Source organism: Eucalyptus grandis, chromosome 3 (assembly GCF_016545825.1).
Source record: "Eucalyptus grandis isolate ANBG69807.140 chromosome 3, ASM1654582v1, whole genome shotgun sequence".
In the NCBI taxonomy this organism is placed as follows: Eukaryota; Viridiplantae; Streptophyta; class Magnoliopsida; order Myrtales; family Myrtaceae; genus Eucalyptus; species Eucalyptus grandis.
Genome location: NC_052614.1, coordinates 12,416,202 through 12,437,289, shown reverse-complemented (window position 1 = coordinate 12,437,289; position 21,088 = coordinate 12,416,202). Strand labels below are relative to the sequence as shown.

The following is a 21,088-nucleotide window of genomic DNA, read 5'->3' as shown; positions in this document are numbered from 1 at the left end:
CATGAACATGACCATTATATTTGTGTAGTTCTCGTTCGACTGCGACAAAATTTGTAAGTGGGATGCTTGGTTCTCTCAACTTGATTGACTTTTAGCTTAGGTGTTCAAGAAGCTACACCTAAATTAATCCTTGTAGTGAACTTTATTGAGGTTGTCCACATCGATTGTCAAAGTAACTAATGATTAAGTTATAAGTGTAAGAAATGTGAGAGAAGTGTAAGGAAAAGCCTTACCTTTTGAATTAACCTTTTTTTTTGGGGATTGACCTAAAAGAGAAGTTCAAGACCAAAACTCCTGAAGTCTGAATAGAATCGCCTCTGAATGGTATCATGCTGCTTTATAGGAAATGTCGAGCCTTCTACAAGCAAAAGCCACGAGTTGTGTTTCCCATGTTCGAAACAAAGGCGAAAATTACCGGGCATTGGCATGCCTAAATTGCCATGGTTGTATTTCAGATGACAGCTTGCTATTCTGATCCCCATAATTATCAGGATGGCAGTCATTACATGAGAAAGATCAACCATGAATGGCCGAGGGATATCAAGATTATTATGGGATACGTGCCTTGTGGCGCCTATATGATACAATGAATGATACTAAAATCCTATTTAGATCACCAACCAGTGTGGATGGCCAAGGCCGCCGGATGAGGCCCGCTCAAGTCTGTCCTGCTCTGTATGTATTAAGGTCAGTATGAGTATCGCTGTAGCGCTGGCTCAGGTAAGTCCCGCATTTGATAGGAGGAAACCTGGTAACATAGAGAGAACTCCTAGTCAGTTCAAGAGCCGCAGCCGGTCAAGCACACCAGATTTGTGGTGTAATATCCCAGAAAAGCAAAAAAGAACAGCCAAAACAAGGAGTTTTCCACAATGTACACGCCAAATTATACAGCACTAAGCAAGAATGGCCTAATCTATCTTGCCAGCGACTTACAAACTGGCAGGCCTAACACCAAGACTTCAATCCAGATATAATTCAAAATCAGAATTTATGGAGATTAAGGCATGTGTATGAAATGCTGAGCATCACAGGAAAGAAAATTTATTATGGAGATCTATAGGAAATGTATGGAGAGATTGAAAAACCATTTCCCAGAATATGATGCAGGAAATATATTATGTCCTGGACTAGAAAAGTAGAAACTGAGAAAAACACCAATTATATGCTCTCACACGACTTATTATAGAAATTATTCACTAGCACTGACTAAATGGGTCACGTATTTGGTTAAGGTTAGAATCAACAACAAAGTACTCAGTTATTATCAGCACAACCAGGCTCCTACTTGGATCATGGTATTCTGACTTACTTGGGAGGATTATCATCTGACTTGCAGGACGGCAGGCACTCCACAAGACAATCATGACTAGGTTCTACAAAATACGCAATCTGCATAAAGAGCAGAGTTATTAAGGAACGGATGATCCTTGATTTTCTCAAGTAGCAATCTTATCTGCTCAACCCTGAAAAGAAAGCAGCAGCAATCTTCTATTGCAGCGATAAGTACAGCAGAATACCAAGTAATGGTGAAGAACAAATATGAAGTTAAAGAGTAGGTTGAACAACGATAATGTGCTATTTCAAGTTGAGCTCAAACCAACTTATCAAAGTGCTAAAGAAACAGGATCTTACGGTTCTCCCAATATGACAACAACCAAGTGATTGCTCTCAATGGAGGAAAAAGGTGGGTTAGTACTTGAAATTTGGATTTAAAATATCTTTGTAACGAGCTTATCTCAGATGAAAAAGCTGGAGGAAATTGTTAAATGCTTAAAGAGGCCTTCAAGGCCTGAGATAAAGCAGGAGATTTACGGAATATCTCTGCTGGCCATTTCCTAGAACTCTGTGCAACGTGGACCTGATAAAAGCAAAAGCAAAGTGCATCAGGAAAAGAAATTTAAACACATAGAAAGAACATAAAAGCGAGTTGAGGAAAGAGGTCTAGATGTGTTCAGTGAAGGAAATATGACAAGGTAATGAGATGAGCATTCCATAAAACCCATTTCCTCTGAAGCTTTCTGGGGGGTCTTCATGCTCATTTCATGAATTACAATATGGCCATGAAATAAGCATGGAGCCTAAAAAATGTTCTTAGAAACTTTCTTGATGGGTTTGAAACTGACTTGACTACTGTCTTTACTTCATTGAATACAGAGAACATTGGTGGGAAAGAAATACAGCTAGACAATTGCTTTACTCGGAATGCAAACTCATGAAATGAATTTTTAACTGAAAACAAGACTATCCACACATTTGGGACTCATAAAACTAGCTGTATCTGTAAAACTGGCATTTAGGAGAAAAGATCAGGCCAAAGCATTTTTTTTTCCTCCAGACAAGACGTGTGATTTAAGACCAGCTAAATGCGGCGCTCAGTCTTAAGCCACTCCTAGCTCCTAGCAGTATACTTATGCCACACTTAACATGCAGATGCATTTTCAGCTAACTTTTAAGCTGAGAGATCATAGATGTCCTTACTTGAAGATACAGTTGCTCCACCGCTCCAGCATATCGCCAAGATTCACAATGAAAGCTCTGCCAGCAACAAGCCAATGGCAAAACTTGTCATTTTTCATAGAAAATAATAAGTTCTTTTCTACGATATCTTCTATACCAAAACTTCAAGGTCAATTAACCTTATTGACTTAGCAAGCTCCGATGCCATGCAAAGAAGTTTCCTTAGAAAGAATTAACACCAATACAAGCTGGAAGACTTTGACTTATGGTTCATCAAGAACCTGTGATTTTAGAAAATGCATATGTCGACGTGCATTGGGGAATGTACATGACTTTAAGCCAATACCATGACCTAATTTTACCAAGACACAGAGAACCTTTCATGAGATTACAGACAATATGGGCAAACACTGAAATTGCTTGGCATGAAAAAGAGGAAGAGCTCAAAAAAATATGGCATAATGACATATTATGTGTGCAACCAGAATATTTCATAACTTATTCACAAAAAAGGAATTCGATAAAATCAATGTATCTTAAAGAGAATATAACTGAAGAAGGGCAAAGCTAGAACTTTAATTTTTTTCAGCAGAGTTTACAATGACCTACCCTTTGACTGGTGCTACATATTCCCAAACACAAGGATTTGCATCCTTATCCTTGCATATCTACAAAACACAATAGAATCCACTGAAAATAAGCACACAAGGTAGTTGGTGCACAGAAAATGATTAATATAACATGTTACAGCATGCTTCATACTTGTAGACCTAACACATCATCTGTTGCCAATAGGGTAATTAAACCATAGTCAGAATGAGCTCCTGCTCCATAGAGTCCTTGTGAGGGATCAGAAACTTCTCCTACATTACAATTAAAATGTCAGTATAACTTAAAAAAAAAATTATCTTGTTTAACTGCAGAGACTGTGAAATGAAATTTCACCTCCATAGTGTAGTAAGCGCAAGGTGGCAATAGACTTCCCCAGCATTTCTGGCTTATCAAAGAAATCGATTTCCAGATCAAGTGCAAGTGCTATGATCCTTGCCACTGACTTTGCTACCTCTCTAAATGCACATCAAGCATTAGAAAAAATAGGTGGCTGATTTTATGACAAAACAGCAGAATAAAGAAAATGCAAATTATATATTGTGGGTATGGTAAGTTTGTAAGACTTACAATGCCTTTTGGTGATACTTCTCCATAGTTTCTCTCCATCCAGGCAATATTTCTAGCAAAGAAGGGAAGAAGAATAACAATTGAAGGATAACTGACATGTCTGCAGAAGCTAATAACCACTAATCCATCCTCTCGATTTCTCACCGGAGGCAGGCCAAACATTTGGCCCATAAAAGGGTTTTTGTGCTTCAGGATCATCCTCAGGAACTTCCACGCCAATATAATACCCCTCTTTGTAATCTCCTACTGACATATAACGGAACATCAAAATCATCGATTAGCATCTGCCGGAAAAATCAGGATAATGCTACAAGTCAACCTATTCACCAATTGATGCGCAGGGACATGTTTTTTTCAAAAGAAGCATAAACACACTTTTGTCCACATGCTTTTGTTCTATTTCTGGTTCGAGTCACGGCTTATATCCATCCGCGTTCTTATCCACAGAACAAGCTATTTATAAACGACTCATAGCCTTTCCACTTCCGAAAAGCTCGCGTCTAGAATTTTCTTGCTACCAATCTTCTCCCTACCGATTTTTCAGGAGCAAGATTTTGGTTCCGGAAGCAGAATCCGCTATGACCGATTCTCTAACGCGCCTGAAGAATTCTCCTGGCTCCAGATTACAAACAGAGACGCGCATGCACTGCAGCGCGCGACGCGAACACATGTACATCCCGACATTGCACGTCACGGACACGCACGCACGCACGCGAGGAGATGCTAAGTGATATAGACGTCGGAGAGACCGAACCGTGGAGCTGATTCCCAGGATCGAGGAGCTCGTCGAGCAGGGGAGTGTAGCCCCGGTGCTTCTCGTTCCTCAGGAGCTTCATCTTCTCGGCCGCCGGCAGATCGAAGAACCGCCGGCTCTGCTCGAACACCTCCTCCATGAACTCCCGGCTTATCCCGTGGTTGATCACGTAGAAGAATCCGCAATCCAAGCACGCCTGCGCGCGCGCGCTCACAAAAAAAAGAAGAAGAGAACATCGAGCTCGGGAAAATCAGCCGCGAGATCGGAAAGAGAGAGAAGAAACCGGCGCCGCCTCATCGGCCGGCGAAAGGATCGAGAGGAAGGGACCTGCTTGAGGAGGGCGACGGATTGGTGGAGGTCGGAGCTGGAGAGGTCGATGCAGTTGAGGTTGGAGACCTTCGCGACCTCGAAGGCGCCGTCGCCGTCGCCGTCGCCGTCGCCGCCGCTCTGCTTCGCCATCGCTTTTTCCAGATCACGCCGACGTTCTCTCTCTCTCTCTCTCTCTTCTCTTTCTCTCTCTATCTGCTTCTTCTTCTTCGTTGCAACGGGTGGCGAGGGGCCTCTTCGTATTTGTATCGGCGGGGGAAAGGGCGAACGACGTCGTCGTTGCTCGGGCGGCTCTGGCTCTTCGCGTGCGGGGCGGAAATGAATGTAGCGGTCGCGCGCGTGCCACCTGTTGGCTCCGCGAAAAGGCGCTATTTATCTTTTTTTTTTTTTTTAATGTGTGGAATTTCTTTTTAGAAATATTCCATGAAAAATTGATGGTTGGTATGTGAGTGGGGGTAATGCTTATGCGAGAAGTTTTGCTAATTCATATAAATTATATAATTTCTTTCATTAACCGGGGGCCACGGAATCCCGGCCGGCTGAATGACCGGTGGTGGAAGCCAGGAGATGTTGGCCCCTGCGAGGGTCATCCTCGGTGATCCCCGAAAGAGGCGCCGAACAGGATTATATTTTTTATTTTTATATGTCGATATCTGCATGCTTCACACTTTCAAGTTGACTGTAAATATTTTTATTATTCACAAGTTATGATTTCATGTTTTTTTTTTTTTTTTTGAGGATCATTGAATGTGTTTTATGATTTTCATGCCGAGAGATGAAATTTTTTTTTTTTTTTTTTTGAGGATCATTGAATGTGTTTTGGTTTTATTATTATCTCATTTTTTTTTTTAAATTTAAACTTGCCGAGAGATGAAATTTTAGTGCCGGTCACGGCCATAGTTGTTGGCATCAGAAGCGATTTCAAGGCACGTGGAGGGTTGTGGATTTGGTCCTTGACGTCTATCAACTCTAGGTCCACGTGTAGTCTTTGAATGCATTCACTTTGGACTTTTAAGTCTGCAGTTCAACGTCGTTCATTTTACTCAACTTGTTGTCCTAAATGCTTAAGAAAAGAAAATTTCATCGAATCTTTGACTTGGCCAATTCCGAAATTTCAAACTCAGAAAGGATTGGCCTGAATATCACTCGCCGAAATGGTAGTCTAGTACTATCGAAATGTCCAATTAACTACAGGAACATCCAAAACCATAATACTAAATAATGCATGAGGATATCTCGCTCGTTATCTTCTCGAAAAGGACATTCCTCTAATGGTAAATGACCACGTGGGCATTCGGCACTGGCTTTTATTTTTAAAGTTTTAGTTCCTTTTCTCTCAAAAAATTTAGCGTTTGGGATTGGACTATTAATGCCGTTTTTAGTCATTTTAATTTCTCGTATTTCGTTAGATTTAATAATGAAATTAATTTGAAGCCAAAAAAGAACAACCCTCTATATATATATATTCAGCAATGAAAGGACCTCTTTTGACAAAGGTCCCGCCGCCAATGACGACGCGGTCTCTTCGGCTTGCTTTTTCTTGCACGTGGCTTCCTGTTCGAGTCATCCACTAACTTGTCGTGGGCGCTTTTTAGAACCAAAGGAAAAAAAAAAAAAAAGATGTCGTGGGCCCCCTTTGCGGTGGACAACATCAGTGCGTTTCACCTTTGTGCTCCGCTTAGTTTTTTTTTTCCTTTTTCTCTTTTTTTCTCCCCTACCTTTATAAATCAAGCGAGAAAATAAAAGAAAATAAAAGAAAATACAAAGTATAGAAATGTTTCTTGAACTTTGACTCCACATACACTATTTTTGAAGATGAATCAAAGTGAAAGAAAGAAAGGCTAATGAAAACGATCGAGAAGTTTTTGCTTTATTCTTTTTGTACTGAAGATAAAGTGTTCATCTAATAGCATAATGTCTAGCTTGCTCTGTTTTTCTATATATAGTACATACGCCTTACGAAGAAGAAAAAAAGGCTAATGAGAGAAGGAATCGACTTATACTAAAACAAAAAAAAAAAGAAAACTGTTACCCATTTTGTTATATAAGTCAAAACTGAATAACTGTTCTTCAACAGATCTTCACTTAGAGTTGAACATATGAAGTTTAGAAGTTCCATCACCGACTTCATAGTTTTTCCCATTGACTGATTCTGAACTCCTCTTTTTTCCCATTGACTGATTCTGAACTCCTCTCCCATATGTGGCTGGCATGGTTGATGACTTGCTTCTTGACTTGCATACTTCACTTCCTCTTATCTTTGTTATAGTAGCAACACCTTCATTATTTTCCTTCGTTTCCTTCGTTGAAACAGCAACAGAGCATGCTTGTGCAAGAGCAATAGAGCATGCTTGTGCAGGCTGTGTTTTGAGATTCTTATCACTATCATACATAAACTATTAATTAGTCCATGTGGTTCTTGAACTTTAACTCATTATTATTGAACTTTTGATGTAGGTTTAATATAATATCTAAGTTATATAAAAATACTCAGTACGTCTCTCAACTCAAATTAATATAAAGATAATATTGGATATTTTCATATAATTTAAGAATTATATTAAACATTTATAAAAAATTCATGCACCACTTAAACAAATTAAAAATTTATGAATGATATTGTACGTTAGACTAAAATTAAAAAAATATACAATTAAAAAATGATATTGTACATTGAGCCAAATTCATTTTTATTGTTATCTCAAAAATAAAATGAAGAGCAAAGACAAATCGCATTTGAGAACCATAGCGATCAACTAAAATAAACACGTTTTTTTTTTCCCTCGCTAGAACAATGCGCACGTTTCTTTGATGGTTCTTCCAGCTCGAGGGAACAGGATTTTGTCGGGGAGAAATCGAGAAGCGCAGCAGATAAACTCAGAAAAATGTCATTTTCCGTTTTCTTGATCTTGTTCTCGAGGCTTCTTGATTTATTCAAGCCATTTGTCGGAATCGATCTCAGCATCGAAATTAGAAGGTTTTCTCTCCTTCGATTCACGAGAATTCATAATTAAAGTAGGTGCTGGCTTGTTATAATAGATAATCAACTGGTCCTCGTAGACATCGAACTGGGCGAGAAGAGGGGCCGAATATGCAAAAGAATGACATTAGGATCATTTTTATACCTTCCCGATGCTTAAATATTTTAATAATAAATCACGTCTTTATGTCATTTATAATATGAATTATAATCGATGAAGTGCCCGGAGACGACGGAACGGGCAAACTTTCAATCTGATGGCCCAAAAAGTCTCCAGCAATCACATTCAAAATTAATGATCGATAACGCAAGAACGATAATTTGAGCTCAATATCAAGAATAATTTGAGCCCAGTTGTTGGAGAAGGCCCATTTTCGAACGGATCGAATTCGAGCCCGATTTGCTTTAGATGGGGGCTTGCCCATCTGATTCTAGTGAAGAAACATTCACTCATTTTTTCAGTACATCTGTATTGCTAGACTTGATGAGAGATATGATGCGAATAAGTTCACCACAATCGAAATCGAATGAGCACAGAGGAGATAACTTCTTTTGATCATCCTGGACATGCATGCGGAGGCCCGGCTACTTGAAAATAAGCTTAGCTGCAAAGGGCTTTCGCTAAAACTTGATTCACCATGGCAATCTACAATACCGGACCTTCAAAATTTCAATAGTTCATGATAATTGTGTTTGTTTTTCCATGTGAACTTTCACAACTGAGGTTTTTTGAGATCTTTCAATTATAGAATGCCAAGAGATGTATCTACACTTCTTATCGTTATGATTCCCTCTCAACCGGGAATGTGTGATGATCATATTGGATTGTTCCAAAATTGGATCTTAATGCCCCTACTTTTTTTTTTTCTTCATGGCCACACAATATACTACAACAACGGAACCCAACTGTGGATACTAATGGAGATCGGTTCTAGGGTGGGTCAATTTCCACCCTAGAACCTAGAATTAGAGTAGGTAGGTTGGTTCTTAGTTTGTGGAATCGAGAACTGATCCTACAATAGAATCCGACCGACAAAAGGGTCAATTTCGGAGTGGTTGCTTCTATTCTCTATAAGGTGGGAGCTTTCCAACAAATAAATAAATATATAAATTTAGGTTTGCTTCAGAATTAAAAAAAGAAAAAAAAAAAAGAAAATTAAACAATCTTGGCGATCGATGTACATCCCTATTAGTTGATAACTTTCGTGAGCATCAATTTTGACATTTGAAAAAGGAAGGAGAACCGATTATCAATTCGAACCCTTTTGATTGAGTTTGACGATTGTGATGTCCTGGACAATGAACCCAGAAATCAGGGCGCCGAACGGATGCAAGCCAAGATGGTGTTTGTTGCCAACTTTTCGATGTGAAATTCATCATGTGTATCCGGATTAGATGGCAACTTGCGATTTGACTTTAATGCACGCTCTTTGTCGTTTTCTAAAAGTTGACTTATGTAGATTAAAAAAACCACAAATTGAAGGATTCGACCCAATGGCTAGAAAAAAATAATCTTTATTTGTTGGTCGCGATGGGTCTTAATTATTGTCTTTTCTTTTAAAATAAGTTTTATTAACGAAAAGTTTGAGCACTTATTAATTTTATCCATTGAAGAGATATTTCTGGCTGTACAAGTGCCGCCGTTAACAAGATTCTTACGAAATCGATATAATGATGACTTTTTCCAGTGCTAAAATAACCTTATTCCGTTTTTTAATTGCGATCATGCTGGAGTGACATTCAATTCGTGCCTTATCCAGGTCATGATCATAAATTTCGAGGGACATTATTGCAAGTCTGATAAGGAAGAACACAAAACGGTTCAAGATCCACGGCAGAAAGATTTCCATGAAACTTTTTCTTTTTTTGCTGGCCAAGATTATCGAATTTAATCACCTCTCTCAAATACCTATAGATGTAAATCTATGAAAGATCGTCTCAATGCAATTTCGAGTCGAATAAACATGCTACAATACTAAACACTTATGAAGATATCTAGATAAAATGCTAGAATTATACACATGATTATGCTCTCAAAAGAAAAGAAGAAACATTAGAACTGACACGTACTGCGTTCATTCCATAATTTAGCAAATTGGTCAAGCACGCAAAACTCAACAAAAGACGATCCACTGATCTCAACATAAGTACATAAATTGGGAAATATGTCTTCCCAAAAAAGGGAAAAAAGAAAAAGAAAAAAGCAAAGAGTGGTACACGAAAGGGGAGTTAGAAAGTTCCGTCGGCCTCTCGGTTTAGGGTCGGGAGGCGGCGGAGACGATTTCGCAGCGGCACAGAGGGCAGGAGCTACTGAGCGAGAGCCATGTCGCGATGCAGGGCTCGTGGTAGACATGGCCGCAGGAGGCTCGCTTGTCGTTGCCGCGGAAGGCCTCCATGCAGATCGGGCAACCCCCGGTCGTGGAGGTCACCGTCGGCATGGCCAAGATCGATGCCTGCGACAGGTCCAGGTTGAGCCGGAGGCTGGAGCAGGAGGCTAGATCGGTCAGGACCTCGTCAAGGTCAAACCGGAGTTCGATCGGTAAGGGCGGGTGCTTCGGCAGGGAGACGGGTTCCGAAGACATTGCAGCCATGATCGGAGAGAGACAGAGACAGAGAGAGACAGAGACAGAGAGTCATATGTCACACGGATTATATATAACAAGTTGGATAGGTGGAACGACGTTGGCGGTCAATTAATTCTTCATTAAGACTACAAGTTGAGTGGAAATGACATTTGCGACACCACTACAAATTCACGAAAGAGACTCGAGATTTTTATGTTCTAATTTAGAGGACGATCGGAGCGCAGGAGAGGCCGCGGCCAATTTAGATAGGGAAAAGTTACTTTCAATAATTACGAGAGCGGCGAAATTATTGAGGAAAAAGGATAAAATATCGAGAAATGAAAGTTACTCGGATGGAACATATATTTATGGAACTGCGGCGCATATCATATGTGGCAGGTTTTGTATATATCCAGAAAGTTGAACATTTCTTCCTAAGCCCTGCCTGAATCTGTCAAGGTCAAAGTTCTAGTTTTTCGGCCATAGAGAGGTCAACTAGATTTATGTACGTAGAAATGAAAGTGACGATGCGTATAGTCTTGCCAGAATTTCCTGGAATTGCATCCGATCGTACGCAATTAGGTAGTTGATATTTCATTCGAACATTTCTTTAAAAAGAATCCATTACCCAAAATAATAATAATAATAAATTTCGTCTTTAATAAATCAAAACTATGAATGGATTACTCTTTGCAATGAATTGGTTGCATCTCTCGTCCACACATAATTGAGCGAATTGTCATTTTTTTTTTTTTACCAAACCATCCTCATCCCAAAAAAATCCATCATCTCCCACACGACAGACTTGCTTGGTTCAACATATCCCTCCACCACGTTACTCTCTCTCCACCAGGCGAGCTGCTGTTACCCTTCGAGGGCTGTCGTCGACCTTAAATCTGAGGCTAGCAATGATCGTCGTCCTAGATCAAGGGCGAATCGAGGTCGATGCAGCCATGTCCAAGCTGTGATACGGAGTTTGCTAATCGAAGCAAATAGAAATTGGTACGTCAAGTAGAAAAGTTAATAAATTAGAGAAAAAACGATTAAACATTAGTAAGTAACCTAATTGAGAGTTAGTAATCCTAAATTAATTGATAATTTAACATGACAAAAAGTGGGTAAACCATTCTGACTTTTTTTGGTATCGACATATAAGAGTTAGTGAGCACAAAAATTGCTAATTTGCAAACGGCAAAAAAAGCTAGTAATTTTTCATGTAAGTGTTGTAAGTTGTTGTTAAGTTATGTGAAATTAAAAATCATTGGCCATTTTTCCATAATAATTTTGTGGACGCTTAACCTAGAGGTGAGCAAGACAGACCGATCAAACTAGAAATCGTTTGGACCATACCAAATCGGTTGTTGGATTGGGTCTAGTTCCCGATTTCAAGGATTGCCCGGACCAATTTTTTTTTTTTTTTCTAAATGTCTCATGCACATCTCCTCTCCTTTGTGAATCTTTCCCTTTCTTTGGGTCTTATCATCTCTTATGAAGTTCAAGACATTCTCTCTTTTAAACTCGATCAATTCCACTGAATCGCTTGAGAACTATGGACCGGTCCGATTGGTCTGAACCAGTCCTTGGTTCCGGAAATGGAAATTGGTTGTCAGTTTTGGGGTCGGACTAGACTGCATTAGGAACTGATCTCCCTAACATTTACCAACAAATAAAAAATCATTACTTTTTGACACGGAGCAATAGAATTCCACGGGGCTACAATTAGTGATCTTCTCTATGAACCCGAGATCATGTTCTCTCTGTTTTCTTTAATCACGGAAAAGTCCAACCCGAGCAAGGAAGCCTTTAAGTTTAAATCCTGTCGGTGCTTTGGAAATCACTGTTTCTGATGTCAAGAACATCAAGTGCGAGAACTGAGAAGTACTACTGCCGACAAAGATTGCCAATTTGTTCAGGGTTATTGAGATATGAGAGAAGTTACAAAGTTAGCATCATAACCAATTCTCACATCAGCTTGTCCTCGAACACGATCGCATATCACATTATTATGTTACAAATCCAACAGTTTACGACGTCGGTAGGTTTGATCAGCAGTCGAATTGCACCAATCTTCACATGACAAGTCTCAAAATCTTGCTTACACCAGCTACGCGCGCGCGCGCACACATGTACAACATTCAATTGCAGTTGCCAATTGCGTCACTACGACAGTCGCTTGCGATGGCGTCCGGTCTTTCGATCCTGATCCGACTCCGCCATAGTCACCAAGATAACCTCTACACAAGCCCCTCTTTACTTGCTGCAGGGCCTGAAGATTCCTCAGATGCAAAAAGGCCGATTACCCCTCCTCTTTATGCAGTACAAGATGCGTCTGGTACTAACCTCACACACTAGGTTTACTTCATATACGCCATCTCTAGCAGGACTCCATATGCCTAAATCTGACGGTTAGCGAGGTCGAAGAAAGCACCTCGCTTGTTCACGAGCTGCGCATAGGTCCCCCGCTCGACCACCTTGCCATCAGCAACAAGCGCGATCGAGTCGAGGTCCTTGATCGTGTTGATCCTGTGAGCCACCACGATCGTGGTCCGCCCGACCATGATCCGGTCCAGCGCCTCCTGCACCACTTGCTCTGACTGCACGTCGAGTGCACTGGTTGCCTCGTCGAGCAGCAGCACGGTCGGGTTCCGTATGATTGCTCTGGCAATTGCTATTCTCTGCTTCTGGCCTCCTGATAGCTGAACTCCTCTCTCCCCGCATTCTGTCTCATACCCATCCTCCAAAGACCTGAACAATTCAATTACCAACTTAGTCAAAATCTGCAGAATTGCCAGCATGCTAAGTACAATTCATCCACAAATTAGCATGCGGGTCAAATTAGTGGCTTGACCTATGTATTCTAGCCGTTAGCGTCTTAATTTTATTAGGTTTGGACGTGCTCAAATTGAATCCAGTGTTTCTGGTCATTGACCAACAGGGCATGACAGAAGAAGAGAAAGCTCACGAGATGAATCCGTGCGCGTTGGCCGCCCTTGCAGCCTCCACCACTTCGTTTTCGGTGGCATCGAGCTTGCCAAAGACGATATTGTCGCGGATGCTGCCTGAGTAAATGACAGGTTCCTGGCTGACGAGCGCCGTGTACTTCCTGTACCAGTGGACATCGACCTCTCTTATGTCCACGCCATCGACTCTCACCGACCCCCTCTCGACGTCGTAAAACCTCTGGATCAAGCCGATCACGGTTGATTTCCCGCATCCGCTTTTGCCCACAAGCCCAACACTCGTGCCCGGTTTCACTTCCAGTGAGAATTGCCTCAGTATCAGGCTCTTGGGCCTGCTTGGATATGCAAAATCAACATTCCTCAGGTCTATCTTGCCAGTTACTTTCTGCAGTAAGGTTCCACTACCACCGTCCTCTGCCTGATCATGTTTCAGCCAACAAAAGAAAAATAAGTTTTTTCATCAAAACATTGTCAAACGTTTGGTATTTTTTTTTCAAGGCCTGAATTTGAAAGCACGGGTCATATGATATGATAAACATGTACTTACTTGGCGGGACCATGGGATAAGCGATTGGCGATTGAGAATTTGAAACACTGATGCGACCGCGGCTGCCCCTTTGGCTAAATCGGATGTCATGCTTCCGGCTTCGGCTATGACTTTGCCGGTGCTGACCAACACGAAGAACGTCTTGAATACATCGCCTGCCGATATCTGTCCCTTCTCTACTAACGTACCACCGTACCAAAAATCAAAAGCCCACGACATGAACGTTAGGCACTGTGCTGACCCCATGCCCATCCCGGCCAGCCACGACTTCTTCCTGGCTTCCTTCCGGGGCTCGTCTTGAGCTTTATCGAACAGTTCAAGAACTTTCTGGATGCTCCCAAAGGAAGTCACTATCTTGTGATTGTACACTGCCTCCACGGCTATTTGAGTACTTTGGTTTTGAGCCTTAATGAACTTAGCTGAAAAGCTTGATAACAGGACTTTGCGGGTGTAGAAACACAGGATCGTGAGGGGCTGCACTGCGATCATGACAAGCGCAAGCTTCCAAGCCACCACGAGACCCATGATCATTGCTATCGTGACTGCGGAAGTGGTTTGGACCAGGAGAGAGACTCTGTCGGCTACGAGAGACTTGACCGTGGAAGCTTCGTTGCTCAGCCTAGAACACAATGCTCCGCTCGAGTTCTCCTCCTCGTCGAACCAAGCGGGCTCAAAAGTCAGGATTCTCTCCAGCATTCGCAGCCGGATTCTCCTTGTGAGGTGCTCTCCCATGTAGGCGAAATTGTAGTGCTGCAAGAGATTGACAGAGATCGAAACCAAGGAAAGAGAGGAGAAAATCAAGGCGTAGGTTCGGATTCTCTGTTGCATTTCGGCGTGATCTTGTATAAAGAAGGCGGATATCATGCCACCAATGGTTATGGCGTAGACAGGTTGGACCGCCCCAAAGGCCATGGCCGAAAGACTTCCTATAAGGCTTTGCTTCCATTCCGGACCACTATATGATAAGAGCCGATAAAAGGATGGTGGAGGGTGAGAGACCAGCTGTGGGCTATCCAACACCGCCAGAGGTGAAGCGAATATACCCGGGCTCGACTTCGTGCTCAGCCTGCCCGCGCTGCTTCTCACAACAGAAGATATGGGAATATCGGATCCTTGCTCTTGTTCATAGCAGTTGAACTGACTCTGTAGTTCTGCCAGTTTTGCGTAGTGGCCATCTTTTCTGTTGATCAGATCGTCATGCGAGCCTATCTCCACGATGCAGCCGCCATTGACCACAGCAATGAGGTCCGCATTTTTCACAGTCGATAGCTTGTGTGCAACCACCTGAGGATGCCAAATAGGCAGCTGATCAGGGCTGATTTGTGACATAGAAACAAACCCGATTTTGACTCAATCGTTTTCATTTGAAACTCCAATTGTGAATAACATCATATCGTAAACAGCATGATTAACTTAATTATAAAGTGAGCGAGAGTTATCATGCATGATTTATTAACTTGTTAAGATTGACAGAGATATATTTTCTTTAGATATGTGAATCTAGATATAAAAACAACTACAGTCTGATCTAGATTCGAATTCATTACCTATTGAGCCAAAAAAACAAAAAAAAAAAAACAGATGAGTACCAGTGTGGTTCTTCCCAAAGAGGCCTGATCAAGGGCATTCTGAACAAGCCCTTCCGATTCCAGGTCGAGCGCGCTAGTCGCTTCATCTAGTAGGAGAATCACTGGGTTCTTTAATGACGGCCCTCGCAATGGCAATTCTCTGCTTTTGTCCACCTGATAAGAATGCTCCTCTTTCACCAACCTGTAAGTTTAATCACCATGAAAACACTCCCTCGTTTGCATAGGCTAAATCTAGAAGTAATTAACTCAAACACCATAGATTATCAACGGGAATTAGTCTATTCATACAAATACGCTGCATACCAAAATGATGCATTATTTGGAAAATGCACTCGAGTTACCTTGGTCTCATATCCATCAGGAAGCTGTCTTATGAAGTCATGAGCATTCGCGGTGATTGCCGCGGTAGTGACTTCTTCCATCGTAGCATCCAACTTCCCAAACTTTATATTCTCCTTTATCGATGCCCCGAACAAAGCGTGTTCCTGGCTAACCAATCCCATCTTTTGCCTTATCCATTTTAGCTGCAGCGTCTTTATATCAGCTCCATCTATACGCACGACTCCTCCATCGGGATCATAGAATCGCTGCAGCAACGCGATCGCAGTGGACTTACCACTCCCGCTCGCTCCGACGAGGGCGACGGTTTTTCCTGCTTCAACTTCCAGGTGGAAATCCCTAAGGACGACCGAGTCTGGCCTAGAAGGATACGTGAACTTCACATGGTCAAAAACTATTTCCCCTGACATGTTGTCCAAGACACGTCCTTTAGGACTTTCACCGTCTATCTCTGGAACTCGATCTATTCTGTCGAATATTCGAGCTGCCGCAACTGATGCTTCGGTGAAGTACTTCACGTCAGGAAGCGCCATCCCGAGGGATCTACATCAAGATCGACAATTTCAGATTTGTAACCAATATGCGCGGATATGCATACAAGGGTTCTGCAAATTACGCATGCCTCGATTTTCTCAAGCGTGAACAAATCAATAGTCAATAATTATTGCTACTAGTTTAGCCAAAATTTAGGAGTCCACAGTGCATAATACAGCTTATGTCGATCCAACCAAGCAAGAACTTAAACTGATATAATCTTTAGCCTTTATGGTGGCAAAGCAATAGGTACTTGGAAATAGTATGAACTGCAACATAAGGATCAGAAAAATTCAAATTCTCACTGCTAGTTAGGCTCAAAAAAAAAAAAAAAAAAAAAATTCACTGTTAGTTGATATGATATAAATTTTGTCATTTTTTTCCAAATTGTGCATGATTTGTAGTACAAACATGAAATATGGTTTCGTCTGCAGCTTCTTTAGACATATGTACCTTTTTCAAAAGAGTGGCCTTTAAAGTGAGTTTGTCAATGAGCAGCCTAAAAGGAGAGAATATTGCTTGCCTTTATTAGCCAAACATTGGGTCCCTTTCCATGAAAAATCATCGATGCCAAAACTTTAGTTCGAATACTTTTGAACACAACAGTTCTGGCAACTGACGATGTAAGATGAGATTCTCTAGCCATAGAATCAAAACTGAAAATGAGAAATTTTGTCGAATCATGAAGTAACTTGAAAAGCATTGCTGATGGCAAGCAGGTTAAGAACAGGCACGTTTGGCTCTATATACGTTGTAATTTACGTTTACTTTCCTTTGAGCTGTAGCTGTAGATCTCTTTTAAGAAATTAAAAGTGCTTAATCTATCTAATGCAATATTAGATTTGGAAGCTTCACCCTACGAAGGATAAAAGGCAAACATTAATGGAGTTTGGTTTAAATTGAAGTATTATTCATGATTCTATATTAGTCTATAATTAGTAAGTTCTTGCAAAAGATTATTCTATGCTCATCTTCAGCTAACCTCATCAAGAAAAAGCTTTTAAATGCAATAAAAGCAGGTTGAAGTGGAGAACATTCAGAAATACTGTAAACAATGCATAAAAAGATTATAATCTGGTAAGTGGAACATGTACATCCTTTGCTTTGTCAAGACCAAATTTCACTTAAACTGGCTCATGCATCCACAATTCGGTGAAATTAAAAAAGGTGGTCGGGCCTATGCTTAGATAAAGAAGCAAGGAGCATATTGAAGTCCAAAACAATTGCTGGAATTATTGATCAAATAGAAAAATGGGTTTATATATATACATATATATATGTATGTATGTAATTAAGAGTGTTATGGAAATGATTCTTCAGTAAAGTCACAGGTGAGAAAATGGAGAGAATATTCTCTGACTCATTTATTATCACAGTCTAGGTAACATGGATTTGCTATTCTATTCGATTTGGGATACAGTCTGTACAAATTAAATATAACATTTTCTTCTAGATTCTAGATTATGTAACAACTCTCATATATGGACATATACTGACAGATATAAGCACACAAGCGCTTACTTGTTTCTTACTTGGGAGTGTATGCCTATATTGTGCAAATGTATTTTGGGTGAGTAAATTGAGGAAATTAACTTACAATCCACTGAGGACGAAGGAAAGGCCTGCTGCATAAATCCTGCCACCACTCTCGCCTTTGTACATGACCAGGCGGCTTCCGTACCAAGCCAAGAAAGCCCAAATGGCAAAAGAAAGGCCGGTACTTCCCACGGCCAGACCTTTGGCTATGCCTTGTTTAATTCCTAGCTTTGTTGTTCTCTCCAAAATGGAAGAGTACCTCTCAAGAATACGTCTCTCGGCAGTGAAGGAATAGACTGTTTTGATGGAGCTCAAGGCCTGCTCTATGATGGAGTTGGCTTTACCATATTCCTTTTGGCACTTCTTCGACAGAAAGAGAAGGTACTTGCCGTATATCAATCCCGGTATTATCAAGAGAAGCAACAATGGGAAGGCCACCAGGGAGAGCCTCCAAGAGAAGTAAGTGGAAAATGCGAGGCCCGAGATGAAAACTGACGCATGCATGAGAAATATCGGCACCTGAAGAAGATTGAAACAAACGATCAACATGAATCAAGCCAAAAAGGTTGATAGAAGGTTGATAAGTTCTGTGGTACAAAAGCACAATAAGATTTGACAGACTATCATCTGAAGAAAAATGGTAAAATAAAAATAAAAAAAGCTGCTTCTGCTGATTTTCGTAGAATATAGTTCCTTGTAACTCAAGAATTAGAAGTTCAAGGCCTGTCTCGTGCATAAATTCTTTTCACTTTTCAGTCTACTCTTGTTGTTCAGTTTCTTCACACAACACGAAAGGCGATTCTCCTAAACTGAAAAAAAGTTCCCTTGATTCCTGGCTTGATATACTTTAGCAAGGGTGAAATTTCATAGAAATGTAATCATTTTCGTGAGCACAACAAAGTGAATTGAACCTTGATGCAAAGAAATATGAACGAGAATGTTTTCTAAAAAAGGTAAAAACATTGAATCAGAAAATAGTCATAAGGTCGTCTCATGAAAAGGTAAACACGCCCTTTTTTTAAGCTTATGTTAGTGCAATAAATACAGTACCTTTTCACTAAGAACTTCACCAATCAGACAGGTATCTTTTGAGATGCTATTGATGATTTCCGATGTAGTGGCCTCTTGCGAATCAAAGAAGCCAACCTCTTGTCTGAGAATGGCCTCCAAATACTTATACCGGATCTTTAGTACCTGTCGCTCGCTCGTTTTGCTCCAACAATATCCTTCTGCAAGCATTTATAATAAGAACTTTTCATCAATTAGATTGATCCCTTTTTTCAAGAACATTAAAAGCATGGGTAAATTTTACTGTCTGTGTAACTTGAGATACTTTCTCTAGAAATTTTTTGGGCTTTTAGGGTTTCCCAAGAAAACCCACCAAAGACATTCTCCAAAGTAGTCTATTTCTTTTCTTTAAATTATACTTTGTTTGTCCATTCTAGTGACAATGGTGTCTCCCCATTTGAGTACAACACTTTGATGAACTTATAGATTGTGGGTCTTGTGAGAATAATTTACCATGCACCCTTTGAATCAAAACACCTCGTGTCCTTGGAAAGCAAAGCAAAAGGAAAGCTTGAAAAATTTACCCAAAAAAGCCACGAGCATGACTGCTAATCCCAAGTACACAAAGCTTAAGCTGCACTGTGAACACAAAATCCAAAAATAGAAATTTGTGAGTAACTCGGGGAGGGGGGAGGGAGGGGGAGGGGGGGGAGAGAGAGAGAGAGAGAGAGAGAGAGAGAGAGAGAGGTGGGTTTCTCTATAAATGTTGACTATAACTTACCTGTTCCACTTCATCCATGAAGTGGCCATTGTTTTGTTGGGTCTGACCGAACCCTAAGCTATTCATGAGACGGCTAGCAAAAACCAGCAAGCAGTTGGTGGACATGCCATCTCCAATAGCTCCGAATGTTCCCAATAGCATGAGAACAACATCAACCCAGTCAGCATATCTGAAGATTATTGCCACTGACTTTTTTGTGCCCTTGTTTCTATTTCTCATTCGATCTCCTTTCTCTATCTCACCCTCTTGTGGAGAACCCATTTGGCCAACTGCAACTTAAAACCGTTTGATGTAACCCTTTAAGAAATGAGAGAGAGAGAGAGAGAGAGAGAGAGAGAAGAGGAACGCACAAAAGTAAACACCTGAGCTTCTCACCTCTATATAGGGAGGGAGCCGTGAGGCATGAGGATGATTATTAAGTGTGTTTTTAAAAAAACAGCCTCACCATCAATTATCAACTCATTGATGTGTGCATTCGTAGAAAAAAGAAGGAATAATAATGCACAATCATGTGTGTTTGGTGGTTGTTACTTTCAGGCAGCATCAAGGGGAGGACTTCTTTGTTTTCTTTTTTGGTTGTTTTTTTGGTCTGATAGAGGAAGGACTTGACCACCCCCATTTTTGTAGATTGTCAAAGAAAGATGACTGAGACCACCGTGTGGCAGAAGCAAAATATATTGTTTCTCCTCTTGTCCTTGTCCCATTTCCTTTACTTTTGGGTTTAGTTTAGTAAATGTGATGAGGGCGTGCTTTAAGAGCATGTTGCTTAAAGTCTCCCTCTTTTCCTTTTGGTGTTATATGGAAAAGAGGATTGGTTTCGCATTATAATATGTCATGGTGCTCTGGTCTCATTGGCTGTGGCTGCACACAACTGTATAGCCTCAAGCAAGCACCAAGAAAATATGGAAAATTACAGGTTTTGTAAATGATGGATCTTTCATGAAAGTATGAGGAGGATGACTATATGTTTTGTCTCCATTTTCCCAGAATTAACCAAAACAAATATAATAATGCAATGATCATCGGGCCCCAAGAAGGTTTGGTCGGTGGAAAAAATTTCAGTTGCTGCCAGAGTAAGTTTCCTGTTGGTACTCCAAATATACTCACCTATCCACTCTGATTTTTGTGTGAAACACAGTGTTATCTTTTTCTAGATCTGATGTTGCATTTTCGTTTAAAGTACCAAGAAAATTCGCTCCAAGTGAATTCAATGCCGGCCAGCTAAATGGGTATAAAACTTGTAAGGGCCATGTTTCTTCAGACCAGGTCAGAAGGGGCAACTCCATCCGACCATGATTACAAGTTAGATTATTTTAGCTCCCAACCAGGAGATGCTAGATCATTTTAGCTCATTATAACTGAGCCCAATCATCAGCAGCCTTAGCTCCACCAATTTCTGTATGAAGACATGTCATAACTAAAGTCACATTTCCATGACAAAGGAAACGCATGAACGACCGTCACGTGTTCTAAATATGTGGCTCAGAATATTTCAGTGATTTGACATAAAAACATGCTTCAAGATACCCTGAG

At 40.8% G+C, this 21,088-nt stretch overlaps 3 protein-coding genes across 4 annotated transcripts; all 3 read right to left on the bottom strand.

Moving 5' to 3' along the window:
• Positions 1-302: 302 nt before the first annotated feature.
• Positions 303-4,936, bottom strand: LOC104436572 (2-oxoglutarate-Fe(II) type oxidoreductase hxnY). Of its 2 annotated transcripts, none has more exons than XM_010049385.3 (11): positions 4,718-4,936; positions 4,391-4,586; positions 3,781-3,882; positions 3,637-3,688; positions 3,403-3,524; positions 3,220-3,320; positions 3,067-3,125; positions 2,479-2,535; positions 1,813-1,858; positions 1,310-1,389; positions 303-748 (listed from the first exon to the last, which is right to left on the bottom strand). In XM_010049385.3, exons 1-11 carry the CDS (start codon positions 4,847-4,849, stop codon positions 658-660), a joined length of 1,038 nt encoding a protein of 345 aa, XP_010047687.2. In that variant the 5' UTR covers positions 4,850-4,936; the 3' UTR covers positions 303-657. The 2 variants fall into 2 exon arrangements, with proteins under 2 accessions (XP_010047687.2, XP_010047688.2); XM_010049386.3 differs by having other exon boundaries at positions 3,781-3,879.
• A 4,748-nt stretch (positions 4,937-9,684) lies between these two features.
• LOC104436571 (E3 ubiquitin-protein ligase RZF1) lies at positions 9,685-10,344 on the bottom strand. Its single transcript, XM_010049384.3, has one exon. The coding sequence runs from the start codon at positions 10,286-10,288 to the stop codon at positions 9,953-9,955; it is 336 nt and encodes a 111-aa protein (XP_010047686.2). The 5' UTR covers positions 10,289-10,344; the 3' UTR covers positions 9,685-9,952.
• Positions 10,345-12,137: 1,793 nt separating this feature from the next.
• On the bottom strand, positions 12,138-19,887 carry LOC104436570 (putative ABC transporter B family member 8). The gene is given in 10 exon segments (XM_010049382.3): positions 12,138-13,006; positions 13,224-13,639; positions 13,769-15,052; positions 15,358-15,468; positions 15,470-15,538; positions 15,699-16,239; positions 17,828-18,285; positions 18,817-18,995; positions 19,359-19,413; positions 19,556-19,887. Coding segments are annotated over 10 exon segments (3,726 nt in total). The 5' UTR covers positions 19,817-19,887; the 3' UTR covers positions 12,138-12,654.
• Between the last annotated feature and the right edge of the window lie 1,201 nt (positions 19,888-21,088).

Excerpts from the sequence above, each read along its gene's own strand:
- LOC104436572 (XM_010049385.3), bottom strand. The coding sequence starts at position 4,849 with ATGGCGAAGCAGAGCGGCGGCGACGGCGACGGCGACGGCGACGGCGCC. Across the intron at positions 3,321-3,402 it reads GCGCTTACTACACTATGGAG|GAGAAGTTTCTGATCCCTCA; the intron begins GTGAAATTTCAT and ends ATTGTAATGTAG. Across the intron at positions 2,536-3,066 it reads TATGTAGCACCAGTCAAAGG|AGCTTTCATTGTGAATCTTG; the intron begins GTAGGTCATTGT and ends TGTTGCTGGCAG.
- LOC104436571 (XM_010049384.3), bottom strand. The coding sequence starts at position 10,288 with ATGGCTGCAATGTCTTCGGAACCCGTCTCCCTGCCGAAGCACCCGCCC.